At 40.0% G+C, this 26,748-nt stretch overlaps 1 protein-coding gene across 1 annotated transcript in view; it reads right to left on the bottom strand.

Moving 5' to 3' along the window:
- PSME2 (proteasome activator subunit 2) overlaps positions 1 to 26,748 on the bottom strand; it is a 126,313-nt gene that overhangs the window by 62,717 nt on the left and 36,848 nt on the right. The window contains exon 5 of the mRNA XM_044058891.1: positions 22,262 to 22,316. Coding sequence (XP_043914826.1) covers positions 22,262 to 22,316 — 55 coding nt within the window. The remainder of the gene's footprint in view (positions 1 to 22,261; positions 22,317 to 26,748) is intronic.

The raw sequence follows: 26,748 nt of genomic DNA, 5'->3' as shown, positions 1-26,748 counted from the left end.
GCCCAGTCTGAGAATGCAAGGCTGCAGTCAGCTGCCCAGTCTGAGAATGCAAGGCTGCAGTCAGCTGCCCAGTCTGAGAATGCAAGGCTGCAGTCAGCTGCCCAGTCTGAAAATGTTTTAATCAGCTGTTCGAGCAAAACTACTCATGATGGCACTTACTCAAATGTTGGTACTCACACTGCACATGAGCAATTTGTGTTTTACTTTCTTGAAGCTCTCAAGTCTCCCAAAGAGCAACAGAGCTGTACCCCCTCTATTAGTGATTGCTCTTTCACCAAACTGCAGTGACTTTGGCGATAATTAAGGGCTAGTGGGATCACAGTAGGAACTGCCCCCTGCAAAGAGAAATATGGTTTAGATAGGTTATATTTCTGTGCATTTGCTTAAGAACCATGCAGTCAAATGTACATGCATTTCAAGATTTGTCTATTTAGGCTGTCAGTTTTGTTTAATTATTTTTTATTTTGCATTTGTTTTCTGGAGTAGAGCACACATCTTCATGGACCCTTTGGATAGGTTTTGCCTGATAACAATGTTTCAAATCATGCAGTCTTGAACAATCACTGTGAATCCATTCCGAAATGGGTCCTACTATCAGTTTTCCTTCAGGAGCAGCTTTTCTATTAAGTTTTCATTACTTACTATTTGCTAACCAGGTGAGCTGCTGATTCAGAACACATTTTCAGCCATGACACAACACAAGGGCAAAAATAAAGACAATAAGAAAGATTATACAGTGGGTCGCCTTATACCTGATTTAGTGCAACGTGAACAAGTTTAAAGTTGTCCATTTCAAATCCCCAATTTAGAATTGCACAATTACTTTTTTACACAGGAAATCCTGCCAATGCAGTTTCTGTCCGAGCAGTAACAGTGACAGATATATAGTTGTGCAACTGTGGCATTAGTATTTATAAGTAAGGGGTGTGATGGAGCCGAGGAGGGCTTTGGCCTTGCAAAATAGACTTTTGTTGTTGGTTTTATTGATCTGAAGCGCCACCCAGTGGTTTAGTGCTTTCCTAAGTTTCCATTGCACAGCTTTGTGTCTGTAAGTTTAACCAGACACTGTTTCCCAGGCAGAGTCTAAAAAAGGTTCACAGAGATTAGTGCTCTACCCTGGTTTACAAATACAAATATATAAAAATAAAAAACCTTTTGGTTTGTCAGGGTGAAGCTTCAGTGAACAAAGTCTTGATGAAATATTGTAGAAACCATATTAGACGTAAGACCTGGTAAGGAGATCAAAGTGAAAACTAGTAAATATTCATTGGCACAATGCAATTATTATAGCTGCATACCTCTCAACCTCTTGGCATAAAAAATATGGAAAACAACTAAAATAATGGGGGGACAAAGGCCCCAAAATGTGGCAGATTTTAATCACTACTCTTATGAACACACTACTCTTACAAACACACTACTCTTACGAACACAGAATGTTACTAGAATAGCAAGACTTGTGTTAGCGTGCATTTTTCTGAAGGATATGAAGTCTGAAACTCAGATGTATATTATTATTTAGTGATGTCAGTCCTCAGTGATTTGCCAGCAAACCACAAATTTTATGAGGATAAACCAACAATATAAGGCAAAATGAGCTATGTTTAGCTGTAATGCAGTTAATTATACAACAAAAGGTAAATAAAATAGATTATACCAGTATAACATAATTACAGGATATTAGGCCCTACCAAGTGATTAGTGGGAAGGTAATGGCAAGCCAGCAGTCCTACCAGGTGTAGGTCGGCTCTGGGGCACAGAGGGATACAGCCCTGTCTACAACTCCGACAACATGGGTTCAAAATGCGGGTTCAGATGATAAAGGATCGGGCTGGTGAGGTATGGAAGCAAATTTATACACCCCACTAGTAAAGAGGTTTATAATATTAATGCTTTAACTTACTGTAATATAAAGCAAGTGGTTTACTTAGCCACCTGTAATAACTGTACATCATTCTATGTAGGAAAAACTACACGGAGGTTAAAGGATAGAATTATACAACATAAGTCAGAAATAAGAAGAAAGTTATTGACACATGCTTTAAGTAAACATATTATAGAAGAGGGTGAAAATCATAAGTTTAGCTTTAGAGTTACGTCACATATAGAAATGGGAGTGAGAAAGGGAGACATGAACAATATGTTGGAATTAAAAGAATATGAGTGGATAATTAGGTTACAAGCAGATGTGAAACCAGGCTTAAATAATGCTGTTAGCCTTAAACCAGTTCTATTAAAAAAACAAAGAGAAAGGCTCTGAAAAGATTCCTTTATAACGAACAATGTCTATAATTTAATAGGATGGTATTATTTTAGACGATGGTTTTAAATTAAGATATGGTTTTAAATTAAGATACGAGTGTAATGTAATTTAAATTAATATATGTTTTTTAGAAGTGTTTGATGTATTGAAATTTACTGTTGTACCATATCTTTTTAAGTAAGTAGGCTGGCTATATCATGTGATTAATTGATTCCTCTATTTAAAGTTCTGTAAATGAATTGTTTAATATGTACTGATGAAGGGTGTATCCCAAAAGCTTTATCACATTAAACCTTTGGTGTGCTAAGTTGCTGTTTCCAGGTATGGAAGCAAGTGGCCATCACTGGACTGCTCACTTCAGACTGGATGGCAGCAGCAGAAACTTATCACTTATGTATCATCTGACAGCTGACCAGGAGCCAGGCTTGCTCAAACTGGGCAAGCGGAGAAGCACTGCCAATGCCAAGAAATACAATGCACTCTAGCCAAGCCACAGGTGTAAACACAAAGCAAGCACATCATACTGCCTTAACGTGGCTTCCAGAGACGACTACTCTGTCTTGTCTCTGCTTCTGCAACAAAGGTCAACATGGTGGGACAAGGGAACAAAACTGCCATTTGGAGGAGAAGAAAAACAGATAACCAAGCTAAAAACATTCCCCATCAGATGCAGCACTGGGGATGATTAGTGTAAAAGGAAGGTTTAAATGAAAGTGAAGCAGTTATACATATATGTTCCTGTAACCTGAATATCAGTAAGTAGGCTATACTTAATAAGGTGTTCCTGTAAGCTGGATACCAGTAAGTAGGCTATACTTAATAAGGTGTTCCTGTAACCTGGATACCAGTAAGTAGGCTATACTTAATAAGGTGTTCCTGTAGTTTGGCTATTTCAGCCTCTTAGGCATTTCAGTGAAGCAGGGGACAGCAGATAAACTCCTGTAGTCAAAGCTAGTGTTGTGTTAAAGGGTTTAAGTACTTTGTATCTTTTCAGGACTACAGAACCTTTCACATTGTGACGGATAGTTTAAAGACATAGCAGGCTTAGAAATACTTTACTTGCAGCTTTGATGAATCTGGACTACACTATAAAGGGACAGGGAAGTCAACATCAAGTGAGGCTTTGAAAAGAGTGCACTACTGTTTAGCACCGATTCGGAGAGAGACTAGTCCAAGCAGATGCTTTGAGGGGGATGGACATAAGGAGGCAAAATTCTTCAAGAAGAAAAGTGGCAAGAACACCTGTAGCTCTGAGGTGACAAGCATGTTAATGTTGTTACACATTACATCCGTAACAATGAATATGTCCAGTAATCTTAGTACAGCAATGGTAAGTACGGTATATCTATCAGAGGTGGGTAATGTAAGCCCATCACCATGGTACCACAACTATGATTCAACACAGTAACAGATCTGTTTTACAATCTAATAAAATATCTCAAGGGGGCCTGAGGGTTCCAATTTCATATGATTGCAAGAATCTAGAAAAGCTACAGCTAGAACAGTAACCGAGAAGCTTGGCTTTAACCAACTGCTTAGGCTCACATTGCTTTGATGAGGAACGTTGGCATTCTGTACAAAAACAACTTCAGTTGGACGACAATGACAAAATGCCTTAATAGTTGAAATTTTAAACAGAATAGCTGCTTCTTGTTTGTTCAGTGGTAATAATTTGTTTGAAATGGGAATAATTAGCTAACTGATTATGTTCTTAGTGTAATCTATTTAGTTATGGTCTGTTCTCTTTTGCTATCCAGATGGAATGGAGCCAAGAATGGAGTCAGAATCCCTGCTCCTTTACTATTGAAACGGAGATAACCAAGTTAACACAGGATTTCAATGGTCACATTTTCTGCACCTTAGTTACTCAAAGTAAATAACAACAGTCAGGCAGCAGGACTTAAGATCATAAACATTTTAAATGTTGAGGGTGATACAACAGAAGTAGGAGACATTACACAGAATACTACAACTCAGCTTAAGTTGTATAACTGAAAGCAGATGTACAATTACTAAAAAAAACACAGCCTGGTTTGAGGAAGCAATGCAATAAGCCTGAGGAAAGTGATGACAAGAGATGGTTAAGAAAGCAACCAATAAGAGAAGAGGTGGTGTGGACATGGGTATGCTCAGGACTAGCCAAAATAAATAAATCAACAGAAGGAGGTGGGGAGACAGGCGGGTCCAAAGCACTACTGCAGGTACAGCTAGAAAGCATTCTGGAAGCCACAGTGCATACTTCCTGTGTGCTTCAAGTCTCACAGAAACTTTATTGCATCCCGTGGTGGTGCTGCGGTAGCGTTGTCGCCTCACAGTAAGACGCTGTCCAGTTCGATTCTCAGCTAGAGTGTCTTCTGTGTGGAGACATGCATGAATGGGTGTACCTTCGTTGAAGGTTGTGCGTCACAGCTGGTAACTCGGCACGTAAAAATCAACTACCAATCATTAGCGGACCGGAGTTCGGCTGTGGCGACCCCTAACCGGGAAAAGCCGAAAGACACAACAACAACGTTTTTTTATACAAGTGATCACCACTTCAATAACTATTTGAAAGTATTCAAAACAGCAGATTTTAATTTGTACAAGTTATGTCCCCCTTAACTATGGTAATGGAAAAGGCATAAAACGTTTTTGTCTGATGCTTTAGTGCTAATCTATTAACAGTGCAGGGGATAGTAGTTAATTAGCAGCAGTTATTATTAAAGCCAGTCAGGGCACTTTAATTTTCTGGGGCAGCATGCAGCTGCCCATGCAGTGCTAATACAATCTCAACACTGGTTATACTTGTTTGCATGAGCACTTTTTCACCAATTTCCTTTGGTCACATTTTTATTCAGATCAGCCTGTATTGTACAAGTCAGCAGTGCACTAAATGTAAGTTTTTTTTTACTATTCTCAATTCTCGTATGACTGTGTTGTTAGTATATCAAAATAAGGGGGTAGAACACATGGGGGTGTTGGGGGCTTGTCTCCTATAAAAAAATTTGTATTATCTTTTTTTATGTTTTACAAGTTATGCTTCTCAGTGCAAAAAAAAATAACTTGGAAATTATTTTAGCATATTTTTCTGCGTTATTTGTACTGCAGTTATATTCATTTATCTAAGCCTGCTGAAATTCTGTTTTTACTTTTTTCACTTAATTTAACCCTTTGCATTGTTTGCATCTGGTCTGGTTCAAGCCTGGGGTGGGGGCCATCTTGAAGCAGGGGGTTGTGTAGCAAGCGTACATTGATTGCTGCTGTTTCTGGGTAGCCTTGCACTAAGTACATGAATTACAGCTGCTTTTTCATCGTCTTCACTTTTTACTGTATGCTTTATATGGAGATCAGCTGCACTCCAGACCACTGCTGCCATAGTTATAGCTGAATACGAGTTATGTATAGAAGTGACGTTTCCCTTAATCATTAGTGAAAAAATCATTTCTTCCTGTCTTGGTTGACTGGCACCAGCCAGGCCTGAGCTTTAACATTTGCGCTGATCTGAGTAGAATTGTGGAGACCCCGCACAGACTTGCTTTCTATTGTGCATATCTGCACATTGCAATCTCCTATGTACTTAGTTGGACTGCATAATCTCCCTCATTCCTTCCCCCCAAGACCCTATAAATAACAGCATTGGCCAGCCTGCATATTTTCCCTCGTTCCTTCCTCCCATACATTCTTCCCAAGACCCTATACATAACAGCACTGTCCAGCCTGCATATTCACCCTCATTCCTTCCTCCCATACATTCTTTCCAAGACCCTATACATAACAGCATTGGCCAGCCTGCATATTCTCCCTCGTTCCTTCCTCCCATACATTCCTCCCAAGACCCTATACATAGCAGCACTGGTCAGCCTGCATATTCACCCTTGTTCCTTCCTCCCATACATTCTTCCCAAGACCCTATACATAACAGCACTGGTCAGCCTGCATATTCACCCTCATTCTTTCCTCCCATACATTCTTCCCAATACCCTATACATAAAGCAGTCTACTCTCACATCTATTGCCAGTATAAGGCAGTATAACAACTAGCACATGCTCACTGAAAATGGACTTCTGCTCATCTAGATTGATTCCATCTACGAAAGCTGTAAACATACAGCTGATTTGGATGCAACCCTCTCAAAATTCCATGCATGCACAGCACATCACACTGTTTCAGCCCCCACTCATCCAAATGCGAATCCTCAAACTATTGGTGCAAAAAAATGGTTACATGCTAATGTCATTAAACAATCACTAAGTTTCCTAGAACTTGTAAAAGAAGGCAACACCCTCCATATGTCCAATATTCACACATCATAAAGAAAACATCCCTATGCCTTGCATAAATTAACTTCTAGAAACATCCTAGTAATTGGGAAATCCATTGTTATGCACATTGATTAATTCCATACTCACCAGGCTGAACAAGAAGAGAGATACAGTTATCCATCTCTCAGTAGCCAGGATTGCTGATATTTCAAGAGCCCATCAACCTTCTCCCCCAGTAAGTATTAATAACGAGATGATCCCAGTGCATGCTAGGGTGAATGATCTGGAACAAAAACCCATGAAAGATATACAGAAGGACTTACTGGAACTTTGTATGCATGCTTCTGTCAAGGATAAGACTCTGGGCTTGCGTGGTATTCTCCCCTCACTGAAAATGATGTCTAGATTCATGGAAAAGACAGCTGGCTTCAATACTAGGCTAAGTAGCTGGTGTCATTCCAAGGGGGTCCAGTATGGGTCCACCTGGGACATTGACAACCTTACTTGCTTTGCAAAGGATGGTCTACACCTTTTGTTCAAAGGCTTCCATATACTGGCCAAAGCCTTTGCTAACCAAATTACGCATTTTAAGGCAGAGTTCATCTAATAAACATTCAAGCCTAACCAGCCAATCAAATTATAAATTCAGAGCATCAAGGTGGCCCTTATCACTGTCAGGAGTCTAAATAACAAACTGCCAGCTTTGGATGCACTGCTGCGTTTGAAACAAGTTTATGTTAGTGTAGAAACTGAGACATGCTTCAAATGTAATAAGAAACCCTTTTGGGCTTCGGTTCTTTGCCAATAACACCCTCAAGTCCACTGGAAATGGTGGCGGTGTCTCAGTTTTTATGAGAGATTTCATCCCAACCAAAGAGATACCCAATGACCCTCTGAGTGAGGTCACTGAACTCTGGCTTACACAAGGTAAGTCAGACCTACAACTTACAGCTTATTACAGGTCTTCTTCCATGACCTACATGACCACGATAAGTTCCCAGCATTCTTAGTAAACATCTCTTTTAGAGCTGGATCTCTAATCCTTGGTGATCTCGCCTACCCCTCCATAGACTGCAGTACTTCCAACGCTTGGCATGTGCAATGTTTCTCACATTAAGTGAACAAGAATATCCTTGATCAAAATGTGTGCAATACCAATAGGGGAGGAACACATAGTTCTTTTAAAAAGTTGTCGCTCACCTGCTCCCTTCCCGTAGTGGTTTCCTTGTATGTTAACTCTGATCAACTACTGATTACCTTCACCTTCAAAACATCCCCTCCATGGTTACCACCTTCAAAACATCCCCTCCATGGTTACCACCTTCAAAACATCCCCTCCATGGTTACCACCTTCAAAACATCCCCTCCATGGTTACCACCTTCAAAACATCCCCTCCATGGTTACAAACACCAACCTCTTTAGAGGCTTCAAAAAGCTAACCCTTTTACAACTGTACAACAAAATCGCAAAATTCTCCCAATATTCCCTCCCCCAAATGTAATTAGGATACGCAGCCAACTATGCCAAGGATGTTTATGCTCATTTAGATAAATTCATGCACAGGGCTGCTCCACTAGGACCAAATACAGAGGCAAATTCAATAACAGACTTCCCTAGGCTCAGTAGATATACATAAATTTTACACCAGAAGGAATAAACTGCTTAGATTACCTTGTAGGGCCAGATGCTATCATCGCAATGAGAATATAAAATGCCTCACCAAGAGACTGAAGGCAGCTAGTAAGACCAGCAAAGCCCCTCATGAATATAGGTCTACTTCAGAGGCTAAGGATAATAATAAGCCTTTCTTGGGCTCATTAGAAAATGAAGGAAAACTTCACATCTTATCAGACGTTATCTATAATGTCATCTCCTATTCAAATCCTAATGACAACGCCAATGCACTGGCTAACAAGTTTGCCACAAATTTCTACAATGAAACTATCATCCCCACCCCAAACATACCAGTTGTCACTCCTCTCACTACTATTTCCAAGGACCATATCCAAGACCAAAAATCTTTCTTATTAACAGTGTCCAGCAGGCCCTTGCTGATCCTTAAGTTGTCCAACCTAAGCCTTGCCACAGGCTATGTTCCTGATTAATGGCACACTGCACTGGTGATGCCCCTTTAAAAGCCTGGCCCCAACACTGACCTATGTGACTGCAGATCCATTAGCCTTACTAGTCTCGACTGTAAGGTCATGTAAAGTATCACCACTGAACTCAAACCAGAACATTAAGAATTTAATTAGGCTTGACCACAACAATGTGAATTTCATAAATGCAGGTCATGCCTCTTCAGTTTTGTGAACTTCACACAGGCCATTGTCAGTGGTCACAACTGTTCACGCTGCTTACCTGAATCTAGTAACAACATTGATACCATACCATAAACTGGGATTGTAAACAAGGTTAATAGCCTTAAATGTAGATCACTATGTAGTAAGATGGACTACAAACCGACTCAACGACAGAACGCATGTTGCCAGGGTTGATGATACCTCCACAGTTAAGAAAAAGTTAACCAGTGGTATTTCCCAGAGGTTTGCATTGGGTCCCCTCCTTTCTCATTTACTTCTCTGATCTCAACACTGTCAACAAGGATCTCTTGTTAACTAAGTTTGTCGATGATTGCAAGTTTGGTGTACTTATCATATCAACAAAAGATACAAATTCCTTTCATCAAAACTATCACACATTAAGAGGTGGTGCACTGTGAAACAGCTCAAGCTAAATGCTAAGAAATGCAGTATCATCTCCTTCATAAAACAACAAATTGCTACCATCTACTGTATGAATGACACCCTGCTCTCCAAGGAGTTTTGTCAGACATCTGGGCATCTAAGGAAATGTCTCACTTTCCTTGAAGTGACTGTAGTCAGGAAATCCTTCTATATATCACAATTAATCACTAACAGCATCTCTTCCAAAGACCAGGAAGTTTTTATTGTTCTCTGTACCCTGCCATAGAAAGACCCGTTATAAAATATAATGTAACCTTTGGCATGTATCTCACACATTAAAAAGTTTTAAAGAACACAAGTTTCTAAGGGGAAAAGAAAGGAATCTCAGGCCTGAGAAATCTTAGCTGTCAGAAAAGGCTGGGGTTACTCTCCCTGTTCTCAGTGTCAGACTCTTGGGGGAGACCAATGTCTTGCTTTCCATGCCCTCTGGGATCCCACAATCTGAGAATTCCTTTTTCTATCTGTGTCAAACAGTACAGCCAACACTACAGCAAGAGAGGAATCTAAATCAGTGGATAATAAAACTAAATGGAGAGAAGGGTTCATCACCCAGTGCCTCCCCTAGGACTGGAATAGACTCCCCTATACAGGTTCATTACCCAGTGCCTCCCCTTGGAATGGAATAGGCTCCCCTATACAGGTTCATTACCCAGTGCCTCCCCTTGGTCTAGAATGGACTCCCCCAGATACGTTCATTACACAGTTCCTCCCCTTGATCTGGAATAGATTCCCATAGATAGGTTCATCACCCAGTGCCTCCCCTTAATCTTGGATAGACTTCCCTGATGGGTTCATTACCCAGTGTCTCCCCTTGGTCACAGATAGGGTCATCCCCCTGAGCCTCCCCTTGGTGTGGAATAGACTCCCCTAGATAGGTTCATCACCTAGTGCCTCCCCTTGGTGTAGAATAGACTCCCCCAGACAGGTTAAGGTTCATCACCCAGTGTCTCCCCTTGATGTGGAATAGACTCCCCCAGATAAGTTCATCACCCAGAGCCTCCCCTTGGTGTGGAATAGACTCCCCTAGATAGGTTCATCACCCAGTGCCTCTGCTTGGTCTGGAATAGTCTCCCCTTGCATGTCAAGCACTGATTCCTATATGCCTTTAAACACAGCTTAGACAATTGGATGGTTACCACAAAACACACTCTGGGAGTTGCAGGCCTTACACTCCTTGAAAAGGTTACAGGAGCCTGAGGGAGGTTATTGGCAATACCTGCATAACCTATGGTCCAACAGTCTTGTACTTCCTATGAAGTTCTACTCTTTCTAGGACGATGTGACTGAGCACAGGCAAGCCCACATCATTTAGCAGAAGGTCGTCTTAAACTGACCTAGGCAAGTATCAGACAGGACTGGTAAGGAAAACAGTGCATTCATCCTGGACATGCAAGCATCACAAAAGGATGAGCAATTGAAAGGAACAAAAGCAGTAGTGTCCTTTTTTATGGTTATACTGCTGGAGTTGTACAGCAGGAATATATCTACCTAATTAAATGGGGACTGTGAAAACTGCAACTTCAAGAGAACAGTGTTCTGCTGATTACGACCTAAATGCTGACTACAAAAGGGACAACAGAGCTCCAACACTCTTCTCCAATGCCACCTCCAAACAGAAGGTAGCCTGACAGTCTGTATTGTTCTCAGGATGCACAGACAGAATCACTGGTCTACAATTACAAGCTTCTCCCACAATCTCCCTCTCTTGTGCAAATGTGTTACTGTTATGCTCATCATTCCCTTAGTTCCATTCTGACCTGCGGTCTCAGGGAAGGCCGGCCTATGCTTTGTGCCTCCTTCATAAACACTTTCATGAAGCATATTGGTTTCCTAGGCATTGGCCACCCTCAAACTTCTTAATTGCCCATTCCTCCTCAGTCATCCACTCTACTCACCGTTCTCAAATCCACACAAGCTGGCACCTTCTCCTTCTGCTCCTCTGTAATAAGGTTCATCCATGTAAGGGTAACAAGTGTGCATCTCAGGGGTGTAGGAAACAGAAATAATGGCTTCCAGAAAGAATGATCTTCTACACTGGGAACTTCAGGTTTGCAAAACCAGTGAGTCCAAAAGAAATGATACACAGTGTCAGTCAAGATCTTCAAGTTCCATTTCAGTATGATTTCTTTCTTCAGAAAGTGCAAAGCCAAAGATTTTCTCTCCAGCAAATCATTCAAAGGAAACTGCCAGGACACATAGATCTTTACGACTGATACCTCAATGCCCAGGTGAAACAGATTTCAAAAAACACAGCTGCATCCACAGACTGATGAAGTGGGTCTGTACAGGGATCAAAGCACCCAGATAATGATCTTTCTCCACTTGTACGCATCCCTCATGGAGTTATTTATAGCAACCTGAAGGACCTCTAAAATCTGCCGTGGAGGTACAATGCTTGGACTTCCCACAAGATGAACCAAACGAACAAGCAAAGGTGAAGTGTTTTAAAAGAAATGCAGTTTCCATTGCTCAAATCAGGTGAGTTTGCAGACTGGACAAAAGGCTGGAAACCAACTTTTCTAAGGCAGTCAGTGGGAATGAGAGTCTTAAAATTTCTTGCTAAAATGTCAGCAGTCCTAGAGGGACTGATGAAGTAGGTGGGTCAAATGGTAATTCCATTTAATTTGGTCTAACTCTGATTTTATCCAAGGAGAACCACCCCATAACTAAGGCAAACACACCTATAATGTTGATGAGCATCATGAAGAGCACTAGCTGCCCTGGAGTTCTGTCTGACAGTACTGCATGTAACCGCTACTGCACTGCAGCTACACAGTGCTGCATAATACTGCTGCTGCACTGCAGCTAGACAGTCCTACATGTTACCGCTACTGCACTGCAGCCAGACAGTACTGCATGTTACCGCTACTGCACTGCAGCCAGACAGTACTACATGTTACCGCTACTGCACTGCAGCCAGACAGTACTGCATGTTATCGCTACTGCACTGCAGCCAGACAGTACTGCATGTTACCGCTACTGCACTGCAGCCAGACAGTACTGCATGTTACCACTACTGCACTGCAGCCAGACAGTACTGCATGTTACCACTACTGCACTGCAGCCAGACAGTACTGCATGTTACCACTACTGCACTGCAGCCAGACAGTACTGCACATTACCGCTACTGCACTGCAGCAAGACAGTACTGCATGTTACCACTACTGCAAAGCAGCAAGACAGTACTGTACATTACCACTACTGCACTGCAGCAAGACAGTACTGCACGTTACCGCTACTGCACTACAACTATACAGTTCTGCACATTACAGCTACTGCAGTCTAACTAGACCTCATTATACAAACTTTCACTGAGTTAATGTAAAGCACCCATATGACAGTACCATTTTCAGAAAAAAAATCAGCATGCGTTACAAAAATCCACATTTGTTTTTCTGTGGGGATATGTCACCCATCATAACTAGTAAAATGCCCTGAGAATGATACATTACACGAAGGGAGATACTGGTCTGCTGGAATCTTGAAGTTAAATTAACATTTCTTTTTTTAGTTTGACAAAAGAAAACTTTTCACAGTTTTTCAGAGCACAGCAGAGAAGTGTTTGAAAGCTCTGTTTTTAGCCCAAATGAGTTTTCAGATTTTCCAAAGCTCAGGCTCATCACCCTTTTCAATATTTGCACATTTCCCAGAACTTTAACCTGCATACATTTTATCAGACCTCTGTTTCACATGCCGGGATTCGGTATTCCAACCTTATGATGAATGCCAGTAGCTCTTTGTTAGGCCTCTATTTTCCTTATTCAAAACATTCATGCTCCTCTAACCACTCAAAAGCTCTGAAGAGCATGCTAAATTCCAGACCTGTATTTCTGGCATGGATGCTGAGCAAATGATTAATCCAGTATGCACACAGAAAGCTATTAGCACCATCAAACCAAAAGGAACAACTGCAAATAAGTTATTAGACATTCAGAAAGTTCCTACTGCTACTAATTCGACTATTAGCTGGTCTCAAAGTGTTCTGAGCCCAGACCACAGCTGGCCTCTACAGAGTACCAGACCACTCCAAATGAAGGGATTACTAATACAGCAACATGGAATAAACTACTCACTTTTAGTACCTTCTGAACTTCCTTCTCTGAACTCTTCCACTTAATGTGTAATCTAACTTTCTCTCCCAACTCCTACCTACTTCTAGAAATTCAGATACCATGTCATCAATGGTTCCAAAAAGAAAAGTCCTAAATGATATAAAACACAGCATCTCAACAGCAGACAATCTCCCTGTCCTGAGCCTTCGTAAGGCCAAGGAAGCAATCTTATTCTTTCCTGCTGCCTTTCATCTTCAACTTCTTTCTGGTGATCTGAATCCAGTGAAGTTGCACACATCTTTTTTCCTTCAGGAAAGGTGACAAAAAGTGATATTACCAATTACAAACCTGCTACCATCGTGCCAGTAAACTGGCCACTAGTTGATCAGCACCCTACCCTGTAAACAAATGTAAATAAATGAATAAATAAATCCCAAATGTAATCGCAATTTGTGTAACACATTAAAATCAGACGCTGCTCCTTTTCATGAACAGTGGGGAGCAGCACATAATGGTATCCTTACAGCTACAGCCTCTGTAGATCTTCACAAAGCTTTGGACCAAACAAATCAGATTAAATATTACAGAACTTACTAACATGCATACTATGATTGCCTTGCTCTGGCTATAAAGTCAATACTACAATAAGAAAATCAGAGCCACCTTTAAACTAAAGATGCCTAGTCTCTTCTATTGCATTTGGTATTCCTTGATACTCCATTATTTTGCCATCATTTCTGCTGCCTCACTCCACACGCATAAGCTCCAACTTACTACATGTGCCATTGATTTTGTTCTACACTGCCAGAAACAAACAAATAAACCACCCATTCATAGATAAGTATAACACCCTCTTGGTGAGCATTTCAAACTCATCCAAGCCTGGCCAAATGAAAACCATTTGGCCTACTCAATGCCAACAAAATTAATACTGTTCTGTTTGGTTCTAGGCCAACATACACTTAAAAGGTTTCTCAGAGTTCCACAAAGGCTTACAGAACAGAAGTACCTTGGAACTGCTTCACACCTTCCCTTGACTTTGATATGAGTGAACTGATGGTGCAAAAATTGTACTATCCTGCAACACCCCCCACAGACTGCAGCTATAACCTAAAATTATTCTGCAACTCAGTGTTTTCAGTTTGCTTCTGCTACTGCGCTCACAGAATGGGACTTCACCTCTTGGGTACACACACTCAGTCAACCAAACGTACTGTTTAACACTTGTCATAGCTTGGGTCATCCTTAGCATTTCTTTCCCAGGTTCTGAATATCCTTTTCATCATATCTGGTAATGACCTACTGACATACAGTAATCTATTATTGAATGCCATCTTGTATGTGACACAGGGTTGTTCCAAGGCCAACTAAACCAGCATCTAGTTCTTTCACACACTGTCAAAATAAGACATAACTGTCTCAGTTTAGGCACTTAAACATCTAGGTGGCCATCTATGGGTCCTAGAAATGTTGCTCACACCCACTCACATTGTGCATCCTTTTTGTAAACTCTCTGCATTTTCTAAAGCATAAGTTACAGTTATCCCTACATATTAAGCTCCTTAATTTCTTGGCATTTGTGGTTGGTAGCCAGTCAGGTATGGCTTTTAGCATAATGGAGTTAGGTGTCATATCTTTACCAGAAAACAACAGATCTAACAACTCAACACATTCTTGGCAACATTTACATTTTTCTAATCTGTACCAGTGGTGTAGACAAATAAAGCCATGACTACAGCAACCAGAGTTTGAAGAGAAACTCAGGCACTAGAAGGAACAGGCAGGAAGAATGGGAACAGGTAGGATTACATGTTCAGGTCACACTCAATATAGTTTGATTTCCTTGTTGGGGGACTAAGGAAACATTTCAGTGTTACACGTGGGGGCATCTTACAAATGTGGTTTAGAATTGAAAATCATTGCACACCCCACCCTCAGGGTGTTACTGGGCATGCACAGTGGAGGGAGACAAAGACAAAAAAAAATCCCTTGGAGCACTATAACGTTGTCCCCGGATGCCTCAGTCTTTGTGGGTGAACATTGCTGGAGCATGTCTGGGGGTGCCTGGGAGGATTCTGTAGACACAGTGATTGAGGACAGACACTAGAAGCAGCTGATGGTCTGATGTGAGGGAAACAAACAGCAGCTAAAAGTGACATTTATTTATTTATTTTATTTATTTGCAGTTGGTTTACGACATGTTTCCCTAATTTAAGGTTGTCCATTTCTTTTCATTCCGTTAAGTACTCATATATGACAAAAACAGAAAAACAGCACAGGTACATCATTAGTGTAATTCCTTACACATGCCTTATGTGAACTGCAGCATTACACACCGGAACACCTCTGTTGCAAAGTTCACCCCAAAATTAGTTTTAGACCTCAGCAGCCTTAATTTTCTCTAATGTTATATCTGGCTCTGTTTCTGCTGCCTAGGTGTAATTGAAGTTGATGGTCACACACACTCACACACACCTATGCTTCGCTCAGCTCTCCAATTATATAATCTACTACAGGAATCGGGTCTCTCCCTCCATCTCTACATTACTTTATTGGCTACGCTCATTGTCTGTCTCCTCACCTCTATGGGATTCGTTTGTTCTGGAAATATAATTATGAGTGAGGTAGATGAATGGATAAACTGTGACCAGCTTTTCTAATTTCTTTGATTTTTCTTCCACTTTCTAAGGTAAAAGGTATGCCTCTATGTAGCCGGTCTGTAGGTGTTAATCCCAGGTTTATGTGTAATTTTACCACGTTATTCAGGATCTTTCCACTGCCTTAATACAAGTTGCTGTTTTCATTAAACATTAAGTTGATTTTTTTTACTTTTCTCTCAGTATTTTATTACTACCTTATTACTTCTAATGACTCAGCTGTAGGAACTGCTTTAAAGACTGGACATATCCTCCTCTTATACAATGAGCATGGCTTTTGCCAATTTGCCATGCAGTTGTTGCTTCTATCTTAGACCGGTCTTTCAGGAGGAGATGTACTACCAATTTGTAGCATATATTCTATTATATGGTTTCCAGAGCCATACCGATGTTCGATAAGTCTTGTATATGCTATGTGCTATTATGAAAAGCTCCAGAGTTCAGCAACATTATTATTTCAGGGTTCACCATTTGTACTTTTACCTCTGACCTTGTGCTTCCTTTACTCAAATACTTTCTATGGATACTTGATACATAACCTTCTTTATACTCTCTATGTACATCTATTAGTAATGCAGACATCTTGCCCTAGTACTGTCTGCCACATTTACTGCTATATTTTGATACCCTTGCAAACTGACACTTCTTACATTTTGTAAACGGATTTCTTTTTCCAGGCAATGTCTTTGTGTGGATATTTTCCTGCAAAGCACCTAAACAAAGACTGATTTATAGGTGCTTACTAGTCTAGTAATATATGAAGAGCTTAAGAAGTGTAGCCTTATACTCCCATGGTAGGTTTAAACCCTTATACTTTGCATTCAAATAACCTGGTTATGTTGGGGCATTTACATGCTTTCCCTTATCCATGAGTGACATGGGTGCAAAACCAAGTGGATACATTTGTAATTACCAATCCGTGTGTCCAAATTATGTTTGAAGGGAGTAATAGAAGTACTCTGCTTTATGCAGAGTGGAAGACAAGTCCATAAAAGCGATATTCTCTGTGATACATACCTAGCCCTCTAACATGGTCTATTTATTTTGAAAAGGAGATCAAGATCCCTTGAGTGACTGTTTACGATACCACTGGACTTGTGAATGTGTAACTGGTCTGACAGAACAGGGCCAGAGAGGCACAGTTCACCTCTTAGTAGCTTCTATGATAATTAGAAGAGGGATAAGGCTTTGACAAGGTCTGCATAGTTTTTATGACTTTGACCCTTGATTTTTTTAGTAAAACAAACGTGGTTGTTCCAGGGTGAATACAGAAAGGGGCCTTATAGTCAGTGATCGGCCTAATGAGTGGGAAGTACAGTGGAACAATTACATCACTGGATATGGACACTATACATTTAGATATAAGCTGTGTGATAAAAAGGACTTTCTTACAACAGTGGATACAAGGTGGTGAAAGGACTGTTCATTGCCGCCATGGGTTCCCAGATTCCTAACTATAGGATCAATTTACAGGGACTGTGTTGCCATTTTGAAACATGTCTGTTTGATATTTTTTTCTCTAGTCTTGACATCATCACACAATTTACTAATATTACATTTTGTTAATGCTTTTTGTTTTATGGCCTTCCAATATCCTGACTTGTACTTCTGGCATTTTTAGTGATCTTGAAAATATAAAGAATTTTCTCGGATGTCATATCTGACTCTGATACTTTCTTCTTACCCTTCTTAGCCCATGTCTGAATTACCCGTTTTTTTTTTATGTGTGTCAAAGAATTCACGTTGCTTTTGCTACTAGGGCTCTGTGTTTGTTGCTTCATTCTCTTCTTGCACAGCTTTCCTAAAATTCTTCCTATATGTACTAGCTTCATAAAGACATTACATTATTTTTGTAATTTGTATTACTTCATGACTATAAAACGTCATTGGAAATTAATGTTTTGAATTAAATGCTCTGATGTCTTGTATAAATGCTTTTTTACATTAATGTTGTTTCTAGCTCAATACCGTTTATATATTTTTGTAACTGCACTTAGAACTTTTCTCCCCGGGCCTCCACTGAAAATGGGTCTCTGGCCCAGTGGACTTTCCCAGTTACCAAATATCAATAAATAAATAAGGCAATCTTTTAAACAGTGCATTTTTCTTGTGCTTCAAATCGCTTCTTTATTTTCTCTTTTACATCAATCCAATCTTGTCATCAGGGTCTGCCACAACCGCAACATTTGGTAAACTTTATTCCACGTCATGTGTAACAAAAGGGCTTTTAGTCTGTTATTTATATCATTACATTGTGTGCATAACAGTCACAATCAAATGCTGAAAGACCAAGAGATATTTACAGGCATTTCTTCTAGAAAACTTTACTTAACGGACATAAGCCATCTTTATCCGTGATGTGTGGTCTCCCTTCTACACAGACTATTATCTTTGTAACTTTAAGTTACTTCTTATTTGTAAACAGAGCATTACTTAACTGAATCTGAACTTGCATATATTCCAGTTTTGTAACTGCAGTCTTCTGTATAATATATACCTGTCTGGCTTTAAACTAGCCTTTTTTGTCTTAAATACACATTTTAAAATCATTAAAACATATTTCCTTATTATTAGATTATACTGCCTTGTCTGGGGCTGTATTTTTCAATAAACATTACTTCAGCAAGGTGGACCTTAATTATGCCCCACAGACGAGTACAACAGATAACTTACATTTCAAAAGAACATAATTTATGTTACATCAAATGTAACTTACATTTCAAAAGAGCATAATTTATGTTACATCAAATGTAACAGTCAGGACATCACACTCAAGGTGGGGGGAGGTGCAAAGCTCACCCATATTTGTGAGTACCAGTTCTAGGATATTTGTGCCCCTAGTGGGAGTGCAGACTAGCTGCTCTAGGGTACTTGCATTGATGAAATCTAGAAATCTTTGAGCATGCATGTTAATGGTCGTGTATGTTTCCCAGTTAATGGAGGAGTAGTTGAAATCAGCCATGAGTATGGTATAAGCTGAATGGTGAGTGAGTCTAGTAAATTCTGGTATGATGTACGGTTTCCCGATTCATGGTGGGGATAGCTAGCACGGATATGGTACTGGATTTCTTCCTATGGTTTGCTGGACATGGAGTAGCTCAAGCATGCCGTATTACTTGACCAGTCTTAAGGTGTGCTTATCCTTCATGTAGATGGATATACCTCCACCTTTTGTCCTTTCATGTGCAGTGGGTGATTGGAACATGTGAGAGGCATTACAGCCATGCACTGGCAAGGTGCTTTCTGTGACTTTGAAGCAGGTTTCAGTAACTGCACAGACATCAGCACAGCATTTTCCAGGGTGAGGAGTGTTTCCAGGGAGTGCAGTCTTTTGTTGAGACTCCTACCATTCAGCTGTAAGAACTTTAGCTTATCCTGAGTAGATTTTACTATGTTGGAAGGTTTGTCTGTTTAGTAAAGCCTAATGGGTGGATAATGTTTTGGCCAATATCCAAAAGCCTAATGGTGACAAACATCATCCCTGGCAAAGCAGCATGGCCTGTCAATCATGTTCTCCCAGGCTGACAAATATTGACCCCTTTGGAATGACACCAGTAGCTAAGACAATTATTACAATTAGTCATTTTTCTGTTGGTACTGTGGCATCATCCTTGGATATGGTAGAATGCTGCTCAGTGCTAAGCTCATACCTACATGTGACATATTCTGAGAGCTCAATCATGTCTTTGTTCATATAGCACAGGCAGGTACATCTCGGGTCATTTATGCCCACATGGACTATAACTGCGTCACACTGGTACTTGTGGTCTAGAGATCAGAGTGCTTGCATGATCTGGCAAATCCTGGCCCCTGACAGGCAGTTAACTGCAACCTTCTACTTATCCAGCCTGATGAAACAGATATCAATGCGTCTCACAAAGGAGTCTCCTATGATCAAAATGTTGGGTTGTGTTATGTTACACCTTATGGGCTTGGTAGTTGAAACACAATGAGATGTGTCTTTATGTGATGTGGTAAGAGTTGCCTTGTTTTTGTGCATGTGGAGTTTGAGGATCGTGTCCGAGAGGTCTTTGAGGTTTGGGTATGTTACATTTGAGCACCTCTGCATATATGGGTCTGTTTGATCAGTGCAGTGAGGTGTGTGTGTGTGTGTGTGTGTGTGTGTGTGTGTGTTGCTGACAACATGTCTGGCATGCTGTGCATCTGTGAGAGTCTTGCCTCCAGTGACATTCTATAACTACATCTCTCACATACTGTATTCATCCATTTCAGAACTGAGTGATTGTCAGTATACATAAGACAATCGCTACACTGCCTCAGGATGCCCATGTCCACCAAACTAGATGGATGCAGAGAAAGGAAAGTGCCTAGCAATGGTTGCAGGTCCTTAATCTGTGCTTTACAATGGAAAAGAATGTGGGGTGTTTGCAACCAGACAAGGGATGGGTGCTTACTTAGTGCAATCTGCAACTCACCTATCGTGCGATGCTGCATGGCGGGCAAACCAGTTGCTCTGAGTAGGGATAGTTCAGAACTCTGCAATAATATAATCTAAAGCTAATGTGGCAGTGTGCATCTAGTTGCTTCTTAATTAGTGCTGGACTCTGGAAAAATTCAGAGGTGTTTTTTTTATAAGGAAAGTACAACTCCTAGTAACTGAGTATATACAGGGCACCACTATCCACAACTGAGTGAAGCAAATGTGAGCCTTATATAGAAGCAGGAAAAATTTAAGTTTTAAACTAGGTATGCCCACAGGCCAATCAGGCAAGCACAATGTTTTCCACCAGCAATTTCCAGCTCTAAGGCAAACTACCTCCTATTAAGCGATGGCATTGCTAGTTTTCAAGCTCCCCCAAACCCAAAAAACACAGACGCCTATGTGGAGGCATACACAAAAGCCCAGTACGACCATTGTAAGTTGTGGGCTGTAGTGAGCCACCTGACATATCTGGAACTCCCTGCGGCAAACCACAAGCCACTAATATTGGCTACAACAGACCCACATCCTGAAACTGCTAATGCACTGGTACAAAGGGATCTGGGCACAAGTTACTGTAAACTACATCAATCTTTGGTAGGATAATCTAGAGTACAATGCAACAACTCTTTTAGTGAGGTATTCAAGGAAGTGCCCATTATGCAATGCACATTAAAAGCCTTGCATTTACATAAAGGACTAAGCTATCTACAGGTCTGGATAAACTGACAGCAGCTGCAAACCACATTTTGGTCATGCGAGAACAGCTTAAGATGCGGGTGCAATTTCTGAATGAATATCAGTGCTACTTACCATATTTTCTAGCAACCATAAGGATCCCTTAGGAAATGTGTGCATTTGTTGATAAAATGTCAGTGTGCGCCACCTCCTGTGTTGTTTCTTTCCTATCATCATGCCTTACAGAACATGTGCACTTGCTATCAGAGTGTCCATACAACCTACCACATTGTTTTCTCTGTCAGTCATTGTGCCTAACGTTTGTATACCTGCTGACAGAATGGCAGTGCTGCAAAATATGTTTCCTGTCCATCATGGTGCTCAACACAGATGCTATGCTCCACATATTATTTCAAAGAGCCAAAGAAAGCAGTATTACAACCACACAAGACAAACTATGTATTTAAATAACGCTACATTCCAAACTGTCTACATTTAAGGCATTCACTGCGATGATCTATCCTTCCATTCACATCAGACACATTTTCTCCTTTCAAAATAATTTGGGAGGTGCTCCATCTACCTAAAAAGAATACTGATGTCTGAATGTAGTTAAGTCTAATGAATCCACATCTAGGACAGGAGGAATCTATACAGACTAATCCTCAAGAGCATCCTACAGGAGCAGTGGTCCACAGGGCATCAACACACCTTGCATTTGCACCAGCTAAGTGCAAAATTACCTGTCCCACAAATGTCGGCTTCATGCTAAACAGAGGCGTCACCAGTAAGCTGCTCACTCCACTAGAGCCATAATAACAGGACTATGAAGTGTGGTCTGAATCTTAGAGGTGTCCTTCACTTCTACCCAATGCTGCACATTCAAAATAGGTACATAGTTTGTCCTTCCTCATAATATGTACTGCAAAACAAATAGTCTTCTCTCACAGTATAAGAAAAGAATTTGTTTTAGACTTCCATTGCTGCTAACACCAAATTCCACTTACAAAAGCAGCCAGTAGCATTCTGAAGGCCCACCTATCTAACCCCAGTTAAACAGGTACCAATACTAAACTGCTGAAGGAAAAAAACACACATCTGTGCTTGTCCCTCCCCTAGTGTTTATATTTTAATATTAAAGAAGAAATTTAAGCCAAAAAAAGAAGAGGGAAGACTTTACCTTCTTTCTTCGAGTCTCCATTATCCTCTTTATCAGTCTCCATCTTTGATCCTTCCTTCACAAGAGAGAGAAGAACATTCAGTTAAATGTCGATTTCATTTTCACAAGCAATTTACTTCAAAAATAAGAAAGAAGGAGGCAGCCCCGTTTTAAAATCCCTACAGATAATTGACTATGACATTTGTAATACTGCTGATGAAATTAAACTAACAGTTCTGACAGTTAGACATGGTGCATACAACCTGATCATGAAGGATAAAATTATTTGAAAGGTAAATAAGAAGAGTTTAAGTTCACAGTTCATATGTGGGTGAAGCCAAGAACAATTATTATGTGGGTAGGGTCAACAAAAGTACACAGATTGTGACTATATACAGCAAGCACCATCTATGGTGTGAGCAGGTTAAGTTGTGGGAAAAGGACAGTGCTCACATCTGTAGTATGGGAATCTTGTACTGAGATTAGGTACAGGTTGACACAGTTACAGAAATAGTAGGCACTACTTAGGACAGTTACAGTGCACATAAACTACAGTAAAGTGCAGGAACTGCAGGAGAGTGGGGATACAGAAATGTGCATGTTATAGGGTAGGCAACCACCTATATAGTGAAGGAAAATACAGCAGGAGACAAAAAAGTGCAGGTAGCTAAAATCTAGGTAAGGAAAAGTGTGACAGGTGGGATATCCTGGTACTACTGTTGGTGGGTACTGTTTGGTACAGTTACATACAGTCATTTTAAACAGGAGAAGGAGATGAATAGAGTGGTACAGAGTCTGGGATGCAGCCATGAAGGAGAGGGACAAGGAGAAGGAAGCCAGTGTGGTATGACAGACGCAAAGACAAGTGAGAAGTGATAAAGACGAGAAACCAGAGTTCGCCGATGCTGCAAGGGGAGCAGGAGGGCAGCTGACAGGGAGCAACACTTTGCCAGAGATGAGACAAAGGAAGGACAGAACAGTAGATAGGTCTTGTAAGCAAAGCACAGCATGTTTGGGAAACAGTTTGCATTTTCCACAGGGCGGGATACTACTAGCAGGGACCATGAGGAAGACTAAGAATGATGAAGGCAGAGGTAGAAGTATAACAGACAGGAGTGGCAGTGGCATGAGAGGAAACAAGGAGAGACAGTGTATTTTGTTTGGAATATAGGTTGCTCTCAAATCTAAAATACTGTTACCTCGCATGTTACTAGTAAACAATTGTGTCAGTCCATGGAAAGAAATAATGTTAAATTCTCTCTCAAAAAATGAGTTGTTACAGAAAGAGTTCAACTTTATCCCACGGTAGTTAAAATCAATTAAAAGTAAAACATTTTTTAACTCTGAATTCAATTTTCTAACTTTATAAAGTAATCCCAATGCTCTAGACATACTTCAGGTACAATAACTTAAAATTATGAAGATACTACTATTGCGAGTATAATCCCAGATTTTAAAAAGGATTTCAAAAAGCATTATAACTTACTCCTCCACCATTAAAAATCGACACTTAGGCATTCATAGTTGATTAAATCTTTTGGATGATAATAAGTTGAGTTCCATGATTAAGTATTGGCAACAATCTAAAAACGGTCTTCGGCTATTAGGCCAGTAAGCTCATCAAATTTATTACTCGCTTTGGCTTTGGATTAGAGTCACCCAAAATTTAAACTTTGTTGACTGATTACTTAACTTACTAGGCAGGGTAGTCTCAGTAAGAGTGACCAAAGTATCTTGAATAACCACTTTCTTCCTTTTTGCAACAAATTTCACAAATATTTACAACAAGGGTGCCACCACCTAAGATTTTACTGAAATTTAATGTAACATTTGTGTTCCTGCATGTTGATTTGATCCCTTCTATGCCAGTTTCATTAGTAGTCAGATTATTAACTTCTTTACTGGTGGATAAAATCTGATAATATACTGTCCACCAATTTTGATTAACACTGCTATTGGGGAGGACAACAACTTTAAGATACAAACAAGAGAGTTGGGGTTATTATTATTAACACAAGTAGCATGATCTTGGGCTGCAGCCATGGTACACAGTGAGGAAATCAGTCTGCCTTCATTTATAGATTTTCTATTTAAAGTAACCGGATTGTTTTCCGGGCAACAGCACTTATACTAGATAAGGACGTCCATTTACCATTACTTTTATAACTTGCCTATTTAAACTAGCTTCGTATTTATCTAAGTTACTAGTACTGTCAGTCTTCCGAGTTAAACTCTTCTGTGGGTAAATCATTATATTCAGTGTCTCTGTTTTTATTTAATAAAAAAGACATTTTACATTTTATAATGATTTGTGCTTAAGACCTTAAATTCCTTTTTCTAGGCTTCTAATTTTCTAGTATATGATGGGAAGTAGTAGGCAGCTGTTCAATAGAATAGTTCAGTATAACAATTTAAAAACTTAAAATGTTTGTGAGAGTAAATAATCTTCCCCTATCCAGTCTATTATATACTCCTAGAATGAGGAAAATTTGTTTCCAGAATGGCAGAGTTTTGTGTCACAGGTGATCTTACATTTTACTACATGAAATAACTTGTGGCGCCCATGCCCTGGCCCAGCAATCAAGGAGCCTCAATCCTCACCACTAACACCAGTGAGGGGCGTTTCATATAGGAAGAAAGGATAACAAATACACACAGTAAAGTGCAATTTCCCTTAAGAGCACACAGAGATCACAGTCAGTCCTGGGCTGGATGCTCTCTTGCTCTCCAGGTCCCCAATAAGACACCCCACTGGCACAGCTATAGGGTCCAGATCTCAGCCAGTTGGGCAAGCTAAAATCTTCAGCACCCTCTCTGTCCAACCAGTACTTTGTGTGAGATAAGAGTTTATACAACCACACAGACAGACTCCTGGGGAAGGCTAGCATAGGTTCTCCAGCTGTGCCCCTTTTACCCAGACTATATGGTAGAAACCACTGCCACCACCCAGCTAATATTTATCAGCTACTCAAAGGCCCTTAAAAGGGTGTCCAATTATTACTGTGCAATATTACTATCCAATTGGTAGTATAACTAAACACTCAAGGCTTATTAGAGTGACTTGGTACAGGATCCTTATATACATGCAATGTACTCTTAGAGCTTAACTTACCTCTACACAAAACAGCCACAGTTGAAAGGTTTTAAAATATTTAATAATAAATAATAAAAACACTAGACAATACTTATTATTATACAGTGTTAGTCAAGAGTTCAGAGATCACAGAGAAATACTTAAAATAATTCAGTAGTACAGTTCTGACATCACAGAAAAAGCACTTAGAAATAGCTAGAAACTAGAAAGATTAGACCAAGAGAAAACACAAGTCTAAAATAACTTACATATAGAACAGGCAGAGTGCTGAGGAGTTGGATGATCAAGACAAAATGCTTAAAGCTCTCTGATTCTCTCAGTTTTTAAAATGACATTCCTGGTTCCCATTACATCATTCTTCACACTTCCCTGGGTTCCCAGGCTAACAGAAACTACATTTACATTCTTAACATCTCCTTGTGCTACCTTGCAACTGGTCAGGAAGCAGAGCAATAAAAATACATTTGCATGTTTAAGTCTAGCAGTTTAACTCTTGGTTAAAACAATAGAAAGAATGTCTTCATATAGACAGGCTGGAGACACATTTTACTTGGTCAGCAGAGAACACTGTGTGACTTCTTTTGCAGTTCCACATCTAACAGCATTTTTCCATTTAAGACAACAAGCCTGTCATTCACATTAATATTTACAGATGACAGAATTATCTCCAAAATTATATCTGGCTAGGCTTGCAGCCTTCACCCATATCTTCACATAACTCAGAAAAACATTTTACAACCAAGGCAGAAGCTATCAAGTATGCATCATAGTGCTTAGATCAAATATTTATCTATTTTTAGTACATCATCAAAACATAAGAGCTTAAAGAATCAATTACAAACCTCCTTGAAGTTCAAATTAATAACTTATAACAAGTTTGAATAACAAGTTTGAATACCATACTTTAAATGGAGTTTTCCCACAGCAACCACTCTGACCAATGTAGACTGTGTAATTCCTAATAAACTGATGAGGCCCAAGTAATATAGGAAATCAAGCAATTTAAATTTAAGTAACTAGATAAGTCTTGCTAATCAAATGCTAGCTCCAAACCGAAACAGCAATTACTCAAGCACTTAGCAGTGAATCGCACAATGATGCACTTCTGTTTACCATGCCATGTGTGCAACCACTCTACTCACATCCGCTCGTAGACAGCAGTTTTTCAAATGCTCGCAGCCCTAAAGAATCGGCCATCAAGCCAATCAATCCCAGGAAGCAATCAACCAAAAAGAAGAAAACTGTGCATTTCCCACATATTGAGAAAAATGGTGAAAAGCACACAAATAAAAAAAAAATGAAAGCAGTAATCAGCACAAAGAGGAAAGACAGAACTAGGGAGTATAAGAACTGATCGTGGTAGTGGACGAGAGAAAAATTTAAGACTGTTAGGAAAATAGGGGGATGAGACAGA

The sequence above is a fragment of the Protopterus annectens genome, chromosome 16.part0, assembly GCF_019279795.1.
Source record: "Protopterus annectens isolate FY-2018-M chromosome 16.part0, PAN1.0, whole genome shotgun sequence".
NCBI classification, from domain to species: domain Eukaryota; kingdom Metazoa; phylum Chordata; order Ceratodontiformes; family Protopteridae; genus Protopterus; species Protopterus annectens.
This window is presented reverse-complemented; position numbering and strand designations above follow the sequence as displayed.